The 15,360-nt window shown below is 47.3% G+C and overlaps 1 protein-coding gene across 9 annotated transcripts in view; it reads left to right on the top strand.

Moving 5' to 3' along the window:
* The first annotated feature begins 5,527 nt into the window (after window positions 1-5,527).
* The window catches only part of CHID1 (chitinase domain containing 1), a 150,549-nt gene continuing 140,716 nt past the window's right edge, over window positions 5,528-15,360 (top strand). For 7 of the 9 annotated variants that reach the window (XR_014792131.1, XM_084856404.1, XM_084856423.1 and 4 more), the window contains exons 1-2: window positions 5,528-5,584; window positions 10,018-10,164. Coding sequence is in view for 8 of the 9 variants with exons in the window: in XM_084856404.1 (XP_084712530.1) it covers window positions 10,051-10,164 (114 nt within the window). In the remaining variant the exon portion in view is untranslated. Of the gene's footprint in view, window positions 5,849-10,017; window positions 10,165-10,617; window positions 10,783-15,360 lie in introns of those variants that run through there. The other 2 variants (XM_084856414.1, XM_084856441.1) reach the window with 2 other exon arrangements.

The following is a 15,360-nucleotide window of genomic DNA, read 5'->3' on the forward strand; positions in this document are numbered from 1 at the left end:
CAACTGGTAACCAGTAAGAGACTGGCTGTTGTGACCTCATGCTGATGCTACCTGCCTGAAGAGCGGGGGCCGGGGGGAGCTCTTCCAGCCCAAAGCCTGAATTCAATTGCTGGGAAGGTCTGAAGGGGACACATTCCAGTGGTGGGCAGGGCTGAAGGCAAAAGGGATAGGGTCAAACATACAAAAAATACAGGACTATTGTAGCTTAAAGCTCTTCCTGCAACTAAGCCTTAGGAGAGAGATGTCAGAATGGGGGAAGAACCGCACAAAAGCTTGGAAACCACCAAATGATGGGGGGTTGCAGGGGAAGAGGCAGGTAAATGGGAAGGGGGCATGTCCATCTGGGGAACCAGGGAGGGCTGCGTTTCATACCCAGGAATGCCAGATTTGGTCCCTGGGCCCGAGGTTCCCCACCCCTGCTGGCCATTGTGACTCATGCCATTGCTACTTGCCCGGAGAACATGGGGTGGGAGAGCTCTTTCAGCGCAAAGGCTGGATTCAATTGCTAAGAAGGTCTTAGGGGCTGCATTCCAGTGGTGGGAAGGGCTGAAGGCAAAAGGGGTGGGATCAAAAGTACCACCAGGATATTGTAGCTTAAGGGCGCAATCCTATGCATGTTTTGATAGGAAAAAAGGTCCTACAACTCCCAGCATCCTTCAGCTAGCCATGCTGGCTGAGGGATGCTGGGAGTTATAGGACTTTTTGTCTAAACATGCATAGGATTGCACCCTAAAGCTCTGACAGCTAGTAACTAAGCCTTATGATATTTCAACTTTTTTAAATGGGGGGAAATGGCACAAAAGCTGGGAAACCACCAAAAGATTGGTGGCTGAAGGGAAGGGCCAGGGAACATAGGAACTTTGGAAGCTGCCTTATATTGAGTCAGACCTTTGGTCCATCTAGCCCAGTATTGTTGACACTGTCTGGCAGGGGCTCTCCAAGGCTTCAGGCAGGAGTTTTACCTGCCCTATCTGAAGACAGGGCTGGGTTTCACACCCAGGAATGCCAGATTTGGCCCTTGGGCCTGAGGTTCCCTGCCCCTGCTGAAAAGATTGGCTATTGTGACTCATGCTATTGCTACTTGCCTGAAGAAGAAAAAGTGGCCATTGTGACATGGGCTACCCGCTTGGAGAGACTGGCCATTGTGACACATGTAGATGCTGCCTGCCTGAAGGAGAAAGACGGAAAGGGGGAAAGCCTTGCTGAAAGGAAAACAGCATTGCTTCGGAAGGGGGCAATGTTGTCTGTGGGTTGGTTGGTTTTAATTGCAGGTTCTGGAGTTCAGCACTGGAGAGGAGGAGCACACAGCCTGTAAACTAAAGGACAGGGGATTGGGGCAGCGGGGGGGAGGAATAGACATGCTCTTGAGGAAGAGACACGTGTGATCTGAAACATGGGATATGTGTAACTCCCCACACCCTCTCTAATTTTCTCCCCTGCCATTGGAGTGGAATTGTATCATTTGTCACCGGTGATGTCACAGGCACTATCCAAGAGGTGGGTGTAAGCAGAACCACATTCCATGCAGCTAGTAATGGAAGTAGTAGGTGGGATGGGGGATATTACTTTTATCTCAGTGACACAATGTTGCATTTTGAATGCCAGGAACATGTAATTCTCCCTGCAAGAGAAGTTTATCTCCAGAGAGACTATTGTCCTTCAGTAATCTTGGTAACATCTGTATATGCATCACTAGGAAGAAAAGGATAGTCTGGAAAAAAAATGTAAATAATACTTTTCTTTTGCAGTATTTTTCATCGTAGCAAAGAGAAGACTGAACCTGTTGATCTTCAATCTGCAATGGGATACTTAGGACACAACGTTTTAATGAATTGGCTTGGAATGTATCTTCAACAGGTGGCTCATTATCCAGAACAGGGTTGCACTTTGATCTAAGCTGGGCTGTACCAACACCACCTTTCTTGTATGTGCTATTGTTTATGGTTTTCCTTTTTTAAGAGAAAGAGCCAGAGCCACAAGAAAGATAACAAAAGAGTATAGAAACAGAGGAGAAGAAAGGTTGAAGATGACTGATAAAGCCAATTAGAGTCAGCCTAAAAGATCTTAAGCTGCATTATCTGCCACATCTGGTAGAGGAAGGAGGTGGCAGGTACTTAATAACCACATAACAATGGTAAATCACTAGGAAATAAGGTGAGTGATCATTAACAGTGCAATCCTATGCATATTGACCGAGATGAAAGCCGCATTGACTGGGTTTGCATTATTGCCATGTACCTGTGGGCACCATCCTGAATATTCAAACCTCTGGCTTGTTATGTAGCCCAAATGTGAGGACCATGGGTTTGACGAAGGTTAAACAACCCTTGCAGAACTCATGGCCTATTTGTTTAACCTTCGCATAACCCATAGTTCCTGGGTTTGGACAACATGGCAAGCCATGGTTGTGGCTTAAGTATTCAAAATGGTTGACTGCACATGCCACAACCCACCATGGATATAAGCCACAGGGTCGTTTGATTGTACAAACCAGTGCACTGACTTCAACAGGACTTACTCCCAATTAAGGGAGACTAGGATTGCAGCCTAAGTAAGTAAAAACGGCTTTCTTCCCCTTTGTTGACAAAGTAGATGATTGGGGAGGGTCTGCACAGAGGTTCTTAGGGGTGGGGGTATGTTAGTGCTGCCCCCTTTTCTCTTTCTTGTTTTTCTTGGTGCCCAGCCACCCTAACTCCAAGCTGCTCTCATGACAGTTGCCAATTTTGGTCTAATATTGATTAGGACCTCTTAGACAATGGTCTAAAACAGCCTTCCCCAACCTGCTGCCCTCCAGAAGTGCTGGACTACAACCCCCAGAATCCCCAGCCAGCTGGGAGTTGACGTTTAGCACATTTGGAGAGCACCAGGATGGAGAAGGCTGGTCTAACACATGGGTAAAAATGGAAAAGTGGGATTTGGACTGCAACACAGAGCCTCATTGAACTCAGTGGGGCTTACATCTGAGAAAGCATGCATAAGATTGTGCTCTTGGAGACAAATCATATAAATTTCACCTAAATAAGAAGTTATCTGCTAATGTGTTTATCAGTGTGAAATTTAATGTTTCACACTTTTTGGATTGAACCAGTCTACTGCATCAGACCACAGTTTATTACTGCTAACTAACTCAAGCATTGTGTTTTCTCAGGTACAAAATATTTTTGCTTGAGTGCTGGCAACATTTATTATTTCTGCATTGAAGGTGCAAGCTTGAAGGAAGAATCGAAGCTGTGAGTACTCACAGCCTGAACTAAAAATGGATCACCAAGAACATTTGGCACTCCATATACAAATCAAGCAAAATTTTATTTAATTTCTTATCATTTGCTGCTGTTCAGCACAGGGGAGCGGTGCTGGGCACCAAAACCCTGCTTCATGACTGCTGGAAAGCTCACTCATCCACTTCTGTTATGGCATTTCTGTGTTATATCGTTTATTATATTAACCTGTTAAATTTTTTATTTGATTATATAGGCTGCGCAAAAGATAGGAGTTCTCAGCAGTAGCACTCCAACAGATTCATGTTTCCCATCAGATTTCTAGGAGAACCTACAGTGCCATAGGATTTCCTGCAGAGAACAAAGTCAGCTCTCTGCCTGTATTTCAGACTCTGTTCCCACATAGACTTAACTTCCTGCAAGGAAATCAACCCTGACTGCTCATTGGAAGGACAGATACTGAAGCTCAGATATTTTGGCCACCTAATGCAAAGAGAAAACTCACTGGAAAAGACCCCCTGATGCTGGGAAAGATCGAAGACAAAAGGAGAAGGGGACGGCAGAGGATGAAATGGCTAGATAGCATCACCGATGCAATGAAAATGAACTTGAGCACGCTCCGGGGAGAGAGCGAAAGACAGGAAGGCCTGGCATGCTCTGGTCCATGGGGTCACGAAGACGAAGACTTAACAACAACGACAACAACACACAGACCTTGCTCAACCCCTCCTCTTATCTAATGGAGAGATGAGTCATCATCTCTACCCACCACCTATGCCTTCTTGTGTTTAGATGGGAGCAAGGATAGCCCAGCACCACAATGCTCCCAACTGTCTTTTGTCAAGTCTTAAGAGGTATTGCCCCAGGGCACCCACACTGATAGGTCTATTTCAGAAACAGAGTTAGAAGGGATCCCGTTGGGTCACCTTGACCAGCGCCAAACCCAGAACACTATATCTGCAGGTATAAATCCTAGGCAGACACTCTCTGTGAAAATATAAGTAAAAAAGGAAGTTGAGATTTGCGGGAAGGGCTGAATTCTAAGCAACACATTTTGTTCTATTTTTGTACTTGTGTGGAATACACCCAGTCCTGGGTAAGATGAGCAGAAATGAGAAGTAAAATGCATATTTGTGGCACATCACATCGATCACATAGAAAAGCAGATACAGGATGTTTAGATTGCCAGGATACAGCTACTTGTGTAGAAATGGAATTTCTGCATGTGCAGCTCCCCCCCACCTTTTAAAACCCACCTAGCAGTGTGGCAAGACTAGACAAAACCTTCACAGCTATTAAATATCCAGCCATTGTGTGAGTGGACGGCCAGACATTATTTTCCATTTGTAATCCTTTCGTGTTTTCCATCTCTGCTTCCATCTTTTTTCTTAAAACAGAGGGTGCTTCCAGACGGACAGCTCCTAGCACTCCCTGTCCAAAGACATCATGCAGCTATTCTGTCTTTTCCTAATGGGTTTTCTGTGGTAAGAAAAAAGAAGGAAGAAGCAGTAGGAAAATACAGGAGGATTGCAAATGGAAGACAACCTTGTCTGCATCCTCTGTAAAATTCTGTGAATGCTGCAGGGCAGTTGCATAAAGCCTCATCCGAAAGTAGCCAGAAAATCCATTCGGAGGGAAAGGCAGAATAACCGTCCAATGTCTTTTGACTGTTAGCACTAGCAGCTGTCTGTCTGGAAACACCCACCCTCATGGCGGAAGATGGCTCTCGAGGCTGTCTTTGGGATGCTTACAGCACAATCCTGTTCATATCTACTCAGACGCAAGCCCCGTTGAATTAAACGGGGCTTCCTTCCAGGAGATGGTGTATAGGACTGCAGCCTAACTCGTTTGAAAGTTAGCCCCAGTGAAACCAGTAGGACTTCTCCGTAAACACGGAATCAGGCTCTTGCGCTTTCTGGTCGAACCCCTTAACCATCTTCGAAGGAAGGCAGCTGGTGAGGCAACAACTGACAGCAGCAACACCAGCCTTCGCAGGCAGGCGCACCGCTCGTGTCAACGAATCCCACTTCCCTGCAAGTACGCCTACGCGCTGGCTGGCTGGCTGGCTGGCTGCCTAAGACTGATGTCGCGCGTCCCGATCCTAGGCACGTTGACTCGGAAGTAGTCCTCGGTCACTGGGAGCGCGCGCCGAGGGCTGCAGCCAGAAGGAGACGGAAGACGCGGGCTGCGCCTCCCGCGCGCGCCCCGAGAGGGGAGCCGCGCTGCTCCGGCGGGAGGAGGAGCCCCTGCGGCCCCTTTAAAAGGCGCGCGCCACCTGGCTCCCAACCCGTCGCTTTCACTTCCGAGTTGAGGAAGATCCGGTTTGCGGAGGGGAAGCGAGGGCTCGAGCACGAGCCGCTGACAAGGTGGGAGGGGATTTCCGCAGGCAGGCAGGCAGGCGGGCGGGCAGGCGGGCGGGCGCCCCCTTTCTCCCCTCCCGCTGTGCTTCCGAGCCGCCGCCAACACGCGTCGTACATGAGATCGGAATGGGGCGGTGCGCGCGTGTGGCGGTCTTGTGCCGTGTTTTGCCTCCGGCCGCTGGGCTAAAGAGAGACTAGGCAAACACGAGGCGGGAAGCTCTTCTCTGTGGTTCTGGCCCAGCTGCTGCTTCCCCACCTCCCAGCCTCGGGGTAGGGCGCGGGGCCGCATTTCGACGTTTCCCGAGCGCTGGTAGCCGTGGGTTTGGGACGTGTGCTGCCCTCGTGTCGGCTTTCGCCTTCAGTTTCCCTCCCACCTGCTCTCCTTCGTTTGAGTCGAGCTGCACCGCTTCCCCCGCCCCGCCGCCCGAGATCACACGCTGCGTTGATTAGCTTTCCCCAGCCTGATGCCCCCCGAATGTGTTGGAACTACAACTCCCACCATCCCCAGCCTAGATGACACGCGGCGTGGGGTTTTAGTCCGACACAGCTGGAGGGCACCAAGCTGAGGGAGGGGGTTCTACCAGGACGACCACCCCTCAGTGTGGTACTCACAATCACTAATAGTGAGTAACAGTGCAATCTTGGACGTATCTACTCGGAAGGAAGCCCCGTTGAGTTCAACGGTGCTTGCTTCTAGGTAAGTGTAAGATTGCTGCCCAACAATAGCCCTCCTCTCTGCCCCACCGCCCTTTAAGGATAGAGGGTGAGTGTAGTGACCGACTAATTGAGGTTGCAATCCTGCGCCCTCTTACCTGGGAGTAAGTCCCATTGAGCTCAATAAGTCTTGCTTCTGAGTAGACATGTATAGGATTCTGCTGTGAGGCTAACTGTGGAAGAGTATTTGTGCAACGCTAGTTAAAAAAAACCTATGTATCAGAGCACAACATACCAATTTTGTAGGCAAGAATGGATCAAACAGAACCTAACCTCTTACAATGGTTTTCTTGTTGTTGGCTAAACATTCATGGGAAGGCAGTATATAAACGTTTATAATAAATAGGTTTCAAGTCTTTTCTGCAAAATCCTCATGGATTAAATGTTTTCAGATTAAATGTGTTTTCCTAAGTTATTCACCGTCAACTAAATCCATCCCTCCCCCCAAATTGTATCTTCAAATAATGAAGTTTAAACTTAAGTTTACAAGTATCCTTTGTTTCACTATTTAGTTGGGGGGGGGGGGGGCTGACTTTTAGTAACAATTTCAAATACCTTCTAAAACTCCTAAGGGTGTGATCCTATCTATGTTTAGCCAGAGAAAAGGCCTACAACTCCCAGCATACCCCAGCCAGCAAAATCCATGGCTAAACATGCATAGGATTGCACCCTTAGGGCACAGTCCTATGCATGTTTAGACAGAGAAAAGGCCTACAACTCCCAGCATTCCTCAGCCAGCCATGCCTTTTCCCTGTCTGAACATTGACTTTGTGCCCTTAGTCAATTAAAGCTGGATAAATTTGCATATGAGCGAAACTGCTTGTTCTAAAGGGGAAAAATGCTAGTTCTGGGGGGAAAAACATGCTCCCTTCGTTTTTAGATGATGCACTCAAGTGTCTCAGCAAGCTTCCTCTTAGAAGAGGCATGTCCACCTTCTACATGGGAGGGAATGCCTCTTTTAGGGTGGTGCTTAAAATTTGCTGTTTTTATAAGTACTTGTATTAAAGGTAATTTAATATGTACAAAAAAAATCTGCTCAATGGTTAAATGCCACCTTTTTAGTCAATTTTTTTATCACCTTAGCTGATAAACTGACTAGGGATTGCAGCCCTACATCAGAGAGTATCTGATAACCATAACAGAGGCTATACTTTCCAGAAGGCTGGCTGGTTTAGGGCGCAATCCTATGCCTGTTCAGACCAAAAAAAAGACTTCCGCATTCCCCAGCCACCTCTGCTGGGTGGGGAATGCTGTGAGGTGTAAGGCTTTACAACGTTACAAATATGCATAGGATTGCGTTGTTGGGCTCTTGCAGCAAAAACAACAGTCTTGTGGCATCTTCAAGGGGAACAGATTTATTATAGCATAAGCTTTCATGGACTTAGGACCGCAAATGCTTATGCCATGATAAATCTGTTATTCTCTTTAAGGGAGCAATCCTATTGAGATAGGCGGCCGCCTATCCCAAGCAGGGCAGGAGAAGCATGGAGGGGATCGTTCCCTCCGCGCTTCTCCTGCCCTGCTTTTTCTGCTAGACAGCTGGTTGTGGCTGTGTAGCCGCAGGAGCACGGAGCGGGGAAGGAGACATTGGTTGTGTCATACAGGCGTTTCTGCCCTCCCTGCCCTGGAACGCCCTTCCGGGAACGCCCCATTTCAGCAGCTCCACACTCCTCTTGCAAGCACGGAAGACGGAGCTGTTCCATGCTGCCTCCGAGGCAGCACGGAAGTGGGGGGAGGTCAGTTTTCTGGGAACCGACCTCAGAGTGTGGGCTCTGAGGTCGGTTCCCGGAAAACAACATATCCTATGGCCATCTCTCCACTGACTAGTAGCCATAGGATTGCTCCCTAAGTGGATGTAACGACACTTCCAGGAGATATGTTTTGTTGTTGTTAGCAACACTTAGACACCATTCCTGGATATGTGAGATCACATGACACTACACTGGCTAAAATGTACATTAGATCAAAAAATGACTTTTTCTATATTTTACCGCCCGTTAAAAGACATTCACATGTGCAAGAGAATTTCAAAGCATATTTTGATGTGTGTGCAAATTCGTATTCTTGTTCCATGCTGATTTTGACTAAAGGCAAGTGTGGCTCTGGTCAATTTCTTTTCTTGTGACTGCGTTTATTTCATTGACTTGTGATGGAGAGATTTAGACACCTTCTGAAAAGGGGCTCCAAGCTATAGAATTTGGCAAATGGAGATCTGGCAAGATAATCTGTGGCTGAAGCAAGCCTGTTTTATTTATTAGCTATATTATATGCTAAAAAGCAGTTGAACTTGCTCAGGCTAATATTGGATACATTAAGGATGGCCCTGGTATTCCCAACAGGACCTAATTTGCCTTGGAAAAATTAAAAAGTAAATACTTTGGAGGTCGAGTGAGTATTGCAACCATCTCTAATAATACAGAGTAGCCCCAAAGTAGGTATACAGTTGTTTAGAATGTTGATGGGAGGGGGAGAGAATATGTGAGTAGAAGATGTGTGAGTGGAGTCAGAATGACAGTTGGGAAGAGTGAGTGACAGGGAGTGACAGTTAAATCAGTTAAGTGTAGAGTAGGAGGGGAGGGAAGCCCTTAAGTAGGCATACGGTAGTTTAGTTGTTTAGTTATTTTTTTTACTGATATTGTGAATGATGGCAGCGAACTTGAGTCAAGAACAAAGAAAGTGGATTCTAAAGCAGTACTGGAAGACTGAAAATTCTCTCCCCCTCCCATCAACATTCTAAACAACTGTATACCTACTTTTGGGCCACCCTGTATATCTGAATGCCTCTACATTAGAAGCATGTTATACAATTGTTAATTTAGGGTAAGTGATAATCTCACCGTCTTTCTTGACCAGTATTTCACTGTGTAGAAACCATGCAGTTGTATCACTGTTGTTATTGGGGATATTATTGTCTTTGTTGACATGGGAGTTGCAAGCAGACATACTTTCCCAGCAATGGCAAATGTTAATTCGCCCCCGCCCCCATCAGCTAACACTTCAATTATGAATATAAAAGTTGTCTTGCACTACTGTTCCATCTAGCCCAATATTGTCTACTCCAGGGGTGGGCAATCTATGGTCTTCAAGATGTTTTTGCCTACAACTCCCATCAGCCCTAGCCAGCATAACTAGTGGTGAGGGATGATAGAAGCTGTAGGCCAAAACATCTGGAGGGCCACACGTTGTCCATGCCTGTCTACTCTGTCTGGCAGAGGTCTTTTCCCACTCCTGTTAGTTGATATCCCGTAAAGGCTGATGAACCTCAGACTTGTGGTCCAAATCCAGGCTGCTTCATGCCACTGTGGTTCCCCAAATGGCCATGCCCCCTTCCACCCAACATCCAATTGCTTTGCAGTCCTGTCACCCCCCCCCCCCCAGTTTGAAAGGTTGAAGTGCCTCTTGCAAAGCTTAGTTACTGGCAGGAAGAGCTTTCAGCTAAAATATGCTGGTATTTTTGGCCTCACCCCTTTTGATTTTGGCCCCTCTCACCCCTGGAATGTAGCCCCAAAAGCTTCTCCGAAACTGAATTCCTCCCTCTGGCTGAAAGAGGCTCAACATTCCTGCTTGAACTAGGGATGCTGGAGGTAGAACCTGGCACGTATGCAACACTCTTCCACCAAACGATGACACCCGTTCGTTCATACTATTGGCGACAACCAATTTTATTGATCTAAAATCGATTGTCCCACAAACCAAACTTCTGTTGTTATCTTCCCTGGCTACAGAAATCACAGGGGACTGGAATAGCAGAAGCTGCCATGAGATGCATCTACACTGGACTTGTTGTTTTTGCCCTGGCTTCTCAGGTGGTTGATGCTACTTTGTCGAAAACAGATGCAAAAAAAGCCGCCTCGAAAACACTGGAGGAAAAGGTGGGGGAGCACGCTTGATTATCTGGCATTCATCTTGGAGTAGCAACGATTCTTATCAGTTACTGTGCGGATTTTGTACTCTGCCCTGGTGGTGTTGCCTTTGCATGTGTACAGAGTGCACCTAACAGAAATCCATTCATTTCACAACAGGCCCCTTTATTTCAGAGCGGATAGTTCTATAGTGCAAATGCTCTTAGGGAGTACGAAGGCTCTGTTTGGTATTTATTTAGTACGTTTCTATCCTGCCCAACAGCCAAAGGTCTCTGCGTAGCTCACAACAATAAAAACCATAAAAGAGAACACGATAAAATGCAATGTATAAGAGTTACAAAAATATAGAGCGTTGCACTAGAGCAGACTTCCCCTACCCTGACACCCTCCAGATGTGTTAGGCTATAATTTTCACACTCTCTCTCTCTCTCTCTCCCTCCCACCCTCCCTCCCTCCCGCCAGCATGTCCCACAACCATGTGTGGCTGGGGATGATGAGATTTGTAGTCCCACACATCTGGAGGGTGCCAGGTTAGGAGATGTTGGACTCCTAAGATCTTGGGTTGCCTTACCTGCCACATCTGGTGGAGGCAGCAGGTGACAGATATTCAAGAACCATGTAACAATGGTAAGTAGCTAGGAAATAAGGTGGGTGACATTTAAGGGTGCAATCCTAAGCATGTTTAAACAGAAAAAGCCCTACAACTCCCAGTATTTCTCAGCAAGCCATGCTGGCTGGGGAGCGCTGGGAGTTCTAGGACATTCTTCTGTCTAAGCATGCATAGGATTGTGCCTTTAGTAAGTAAAAACTGCTTCTCTCTCCTCCCCGCCCGCCCCCCCCAAGTTGGGGGAAGTTGTACTATAGGCTGAGGTCCCAGACATGTGAGGCAACAGTCCCAATCAGTTGCAGCTTCCAATTGTGTGTGCCTGAACCAAAACAGTTCGGTCACACATCATTAGCTACTGATGGGATTCACACAACTTTCTACCTGGAACTGACTTCTGTGTAGGAAGACGTCCGTTGTGTGAAGTGGTCTTGAAAGTCAGTTTCACTTAGGGAGCAATCCTATGGGGATAAGCAGCTGCCTCCAAACTCGATGATGACCGCTGATGACTGCAGGCTGGGCGGAGAGTGCATTTGTGGCTAGACGGCCAATTTTGGCTGTCTAGCTGCAGTGCTTTGGAGCGCGGGGGGGAGGGGCAGCCAGAATACGCATAGGAAGCATTGCACCAGTCCTTCCGAGGTCCCCCCTTTCCTCCGGCTCCGTGCTGCTCTTCTGAGAGTGGAGCCTGGGATGATCTGTGCCACCTATGAGGGGGCAGGGGAGGGGACAGGGAGGTGGTTTTCTGGGAAAAGACCTCAAAGTACAGCCTTGGAGGTTGGTTCCCCAAATCCAAAGAATCTTATGGCTGTCTAGCGGCCATAGGATTGTGCCCTTATGTATGATACATTTTAGGTTGGTTGTTGTCAAGCTTTGTTACTCAAGCCACAAATGAGCTGCAGAAGAAGCGACTGTTTTCAGAAAGCCTTGAGCAAGTTATTCAGACTGGGAATGGGAAGGGCACGCACCCCTGCGTCTCTTTCTCAGAGCTGCTCGTTTGCTTCTCTGCAGAATGCTTCAGTCTTGCCAATGTGTTAGACAAGAATTGTCAAGAGTTTTTAATTGCTTCTTTCTAAAAAGGATTTGATGCAGTCTGCTCCACTTGAGCGCTGTTTGGAGCTCTGTGTTTGTTTTAGTTTTTTATTGTTTTAATTATTTTAGCGGCTCTCTGACTGCCCTAAATCTGCTGCTTGCACAGCAGATTGTTTTAGACCTCAGCCAAGTGAGTGCTCTTAATGTCTTTTTTTTTTTTGCTTTTTGCCTTATCTGCTAGCTGTGGGAGAATACAGCTGCATGGGAGTACACCCAACTTGGGTCGTTTTTGCTTGTTGCTTGAGGAGCTTGAGCAAAGTCTGTTGTTGTTTTAATTTGATACAGTTAATGCCACTAGGTTGGATCCAGATCAGCTTAGCAGAGTTCCACTTGTTGGAGGAAGGGGATATTTCCAGTTCCCCGTTGCCCCACAGCCCCCTGTGCCTCCTGAAAAGTTGCTCAGGAAGGCTTGGGGGAACCTCCGGAGCAGTATGAGGGGCAAATACAGGGGGAAAGGGGAATTGACAGAGATTGCCTCCCCACCCCCTTCCTCCAGCAGGGAGTCTCCCCTGGATCACAGTGCCTTCTGTAAATGGAAGGAGCCCGTCTGATCATGGAAAAGCCTTTCTACATCCAGCCCAATGTCCTTGAGGAAATGCTAAATCTACATTTTATCAAATGGAGGTTACTTTTTACACGTGGAGAAGTGTGAAAAGTGGCATTGCATGGGGGCATTTTCAGAAACCGCATCATTGAATTCCTCTTCAGTTTCATTAATTTGTCTTTTGTTATGTGGAATTTACAAAATTGATATTAGTAGCTAGTTCAGTAGCTGTAAAATAATAATGCAAGAACATAGGGAAAGACTTGCTGGACTGAACCAAAGACAGTGATTTTAGTGCAGCATCCCCCAACCTGGTGTCCTCCAAATTCTTTGGACTACAATGCCAGATGCATGGCTACATGCAGTTGAACACAGGTGTGTGCCTGTGGTAATGTATATTCAGGGGCAGTGAGGGTGGCAAAGAAACAACGTCTCACTGCTGCTACTGAATCCTCTATCTGCTGCCAAGTGGAGATTTTCAGGGTCATCTGTGGCCTATTACATGCTGACCCTAAGGTCACTGTAGATCCATCTGAGGCCCACTGTGCTAGGCACTTCCAGGATATAATCTCTTGCATCTGCTGGGACTTAGACTCCAGTGATACATCAAGTGAATCAGATGAGGTATCCAGAGCACAGCTTGGTCCAGTTTTCTTGGATGAGTTGCAGTTAGTGCAGCTCAAGGATGTTGACAAGGTGCTTGGACAGGTGTGTGCAACCACTTCCATACTGGATCCTTGCCCCTCTTGGCTTATAAAAACCAGCAGGGAGGGAACAGCTGGCTGGGCCAGGGAATTGCTTAATACCTCTTGGTGAGAGGGAGTGGTCCCATGCAGTCTGAAAGAGGTGTTGGTGAGACCACTCCTGAAGAAATCTTCCCTGGACCTGGAAGATCTTAACAGCTTCAAGCAGTGGCAAATGGTCTTTTCCTGGGCAAGGTCCTTGAGCGGGTGGTTGCCAACCAGCTCCAAGCACTCTTGGATGAGACTGATTATATGAATCCGTTTCAGTCAGGGCTCAGGCCAGGTTTTGGCATAAAACAGCTTTGGTCGCCCTGTATGGTGACGTATGTCAGGAAAGAGGGGAAGTGTGACTTGTGGGATCTTGCTCAGCCCTGGGGATTTTCCAGTATGGGGTCAGTCCCCCCCCCCCACGCTATTCAACATCTATGAAACCACTGAATGGGGTTGTGTGGAGTTCTGGAGTGTGTTGCCATCAGTATACTGATGACACGCAGCTCTACTTCTCCTTTTCATCTTCATCAGGTGAGGCCATGGATGTGATAAATCAGTGCCTGGCTGCAACAATGGACTGGATGAGGGCTAATAAACTGAAACTCAATCCAGACAAGACTGAGATGCTGTTAGTGGGTGGTTCTTCTGACCAGATTGAAGGTGCTCAACCTGTTCTGGATGGGGTTGCACTCTCTTTTAAGGAGCAGGTTCATAGCTTGGGAGTTCTCCTGAGCCATCTCTGTCACTTGAGGCTCAGGTGGCCTCAGTGGCACAGAGTGCCTTCTACCAGCTTTGACTGGTGGCCCAGCTATGCCCCTGCCTGGACAAGAATAGCATGGTTTCAGTAATCTATGCTCTGGTAACCCCCAAGTTAGATTACTGCAATGTACTCTACGTGGGGCTGCCCTTGAAGACCATTTAGAAGCTGCAGCTTGTGCAAAATGTGGCAGCCACATTAATAACTGGGACCAGAAGGTCTGAGCATATAACACCAATTCTGGCCCACTTGCATTGGCTGCCTGTATGTTTCTGAGCCCGATTCAAGGTGGTGGTTTTAACCTATAAAGCCTTACGTGGCTCAGGACCGCAATACTTGATGGATCGCCTCTTCTGAACTGAACCTACTGAGACACTACAATCAGCATTTGAGGCCTTCCTCCTAGTGCCATCTCCAAAGGAGGCTCAGAAAGTGACAACAAGGGAGAGGGCCTTTAAAGTGGTGGCCCCCCAATTATGGAATGATCTCCCCACTGAGGCCCACCTAGTGCCAACACTATCTTCTTTTCAGCACCAGGTTTAGATTGTCCTCTACTCCCAGGTATTTATAGGCATATGATGGGGCATCTATGTCAACTGGCGTCGTATTTTACTGAAATTGGTTTTAGCTGTTTAAGGGCGCAATCCTATCGAGAGAGTTGCCAGCCTCCAAAGTCATAGGCTGGTGACTATCCAATGCAAGTCGGGTGGAACAAGGAGAGAATCCTCTCCTCTGCACTCCATTCACCCTGCATTCTTGGCTAAATTCACAATTCGGCAGGGCTTTGCAGAGGGGGTGGGTCCGGGCTTGGAGACCCCATAGGAAGCAGCATAAAGGGGTTTCTGTGGTCTCCGCCTCTCTATGCCCCTGGGAATGCCTCCTTTTCGCCCTCTCCATGCTGCATTTTACGGGCACAGAGAGGCAGACAGCGTGCTTCTCTCTGCACAGGCTAGAGGGGGTGGGGAGCAGTTTCCTGGCTCAGATCTTGGAGCGCTGTCTCTGAGTTCTGAACCAGTAAACTGAAAAATCCTATGGCTCTCTAGACGGTGTCTAGTGGCCATAAGATTGCTCTCTAAATTGTTTTAAATTTTGTATATTGAAACTTCATGCTGCATTTTATTATCTTCGGAATTGTTGTGAACTGCCCAGAGAGCTCCGGTTATTAGGTGGTATAGAAATGCAATAATAATAATAATAATAATAATAATAATTATTATTAAAGATATCTCCCAGCATTCCTAAACATTGGCCATGCTGGTTTTGGCTGATGGTCCAAAACATCTGGACGGCACCACATTGGGGAAGGCTGGACTAGTGGCTACTTCCAGCTTCTGTTTTCAAAAGAGGCCAACCAGATGTTTCTGGGAAGTGCAAAATTAGGGCCTGAAGGCAAGAGTACTCCCCTGTGGTTTTACCTCCCACCCCAGTCTGTTATTTAGAAGTACACTATTTTCTGTAGCTTCCATGGCTAAAAAGT

Source organism: Heloderma suspectum, chromosome 1 (genome assembly GCF_057233095.1).
Source record: "Heloderma suspectum isolate Gila_16-S chromosome 1, 16-S_ref, whole genome shotgun sequence".
Classification (NCBI taxonomy): domain Eukaryota; kingdom Metazoa; phylum Chordata; class Lepidosauria; order Squamata; family Helodermatidae; genus Heloderma; species Heloderma suspectum.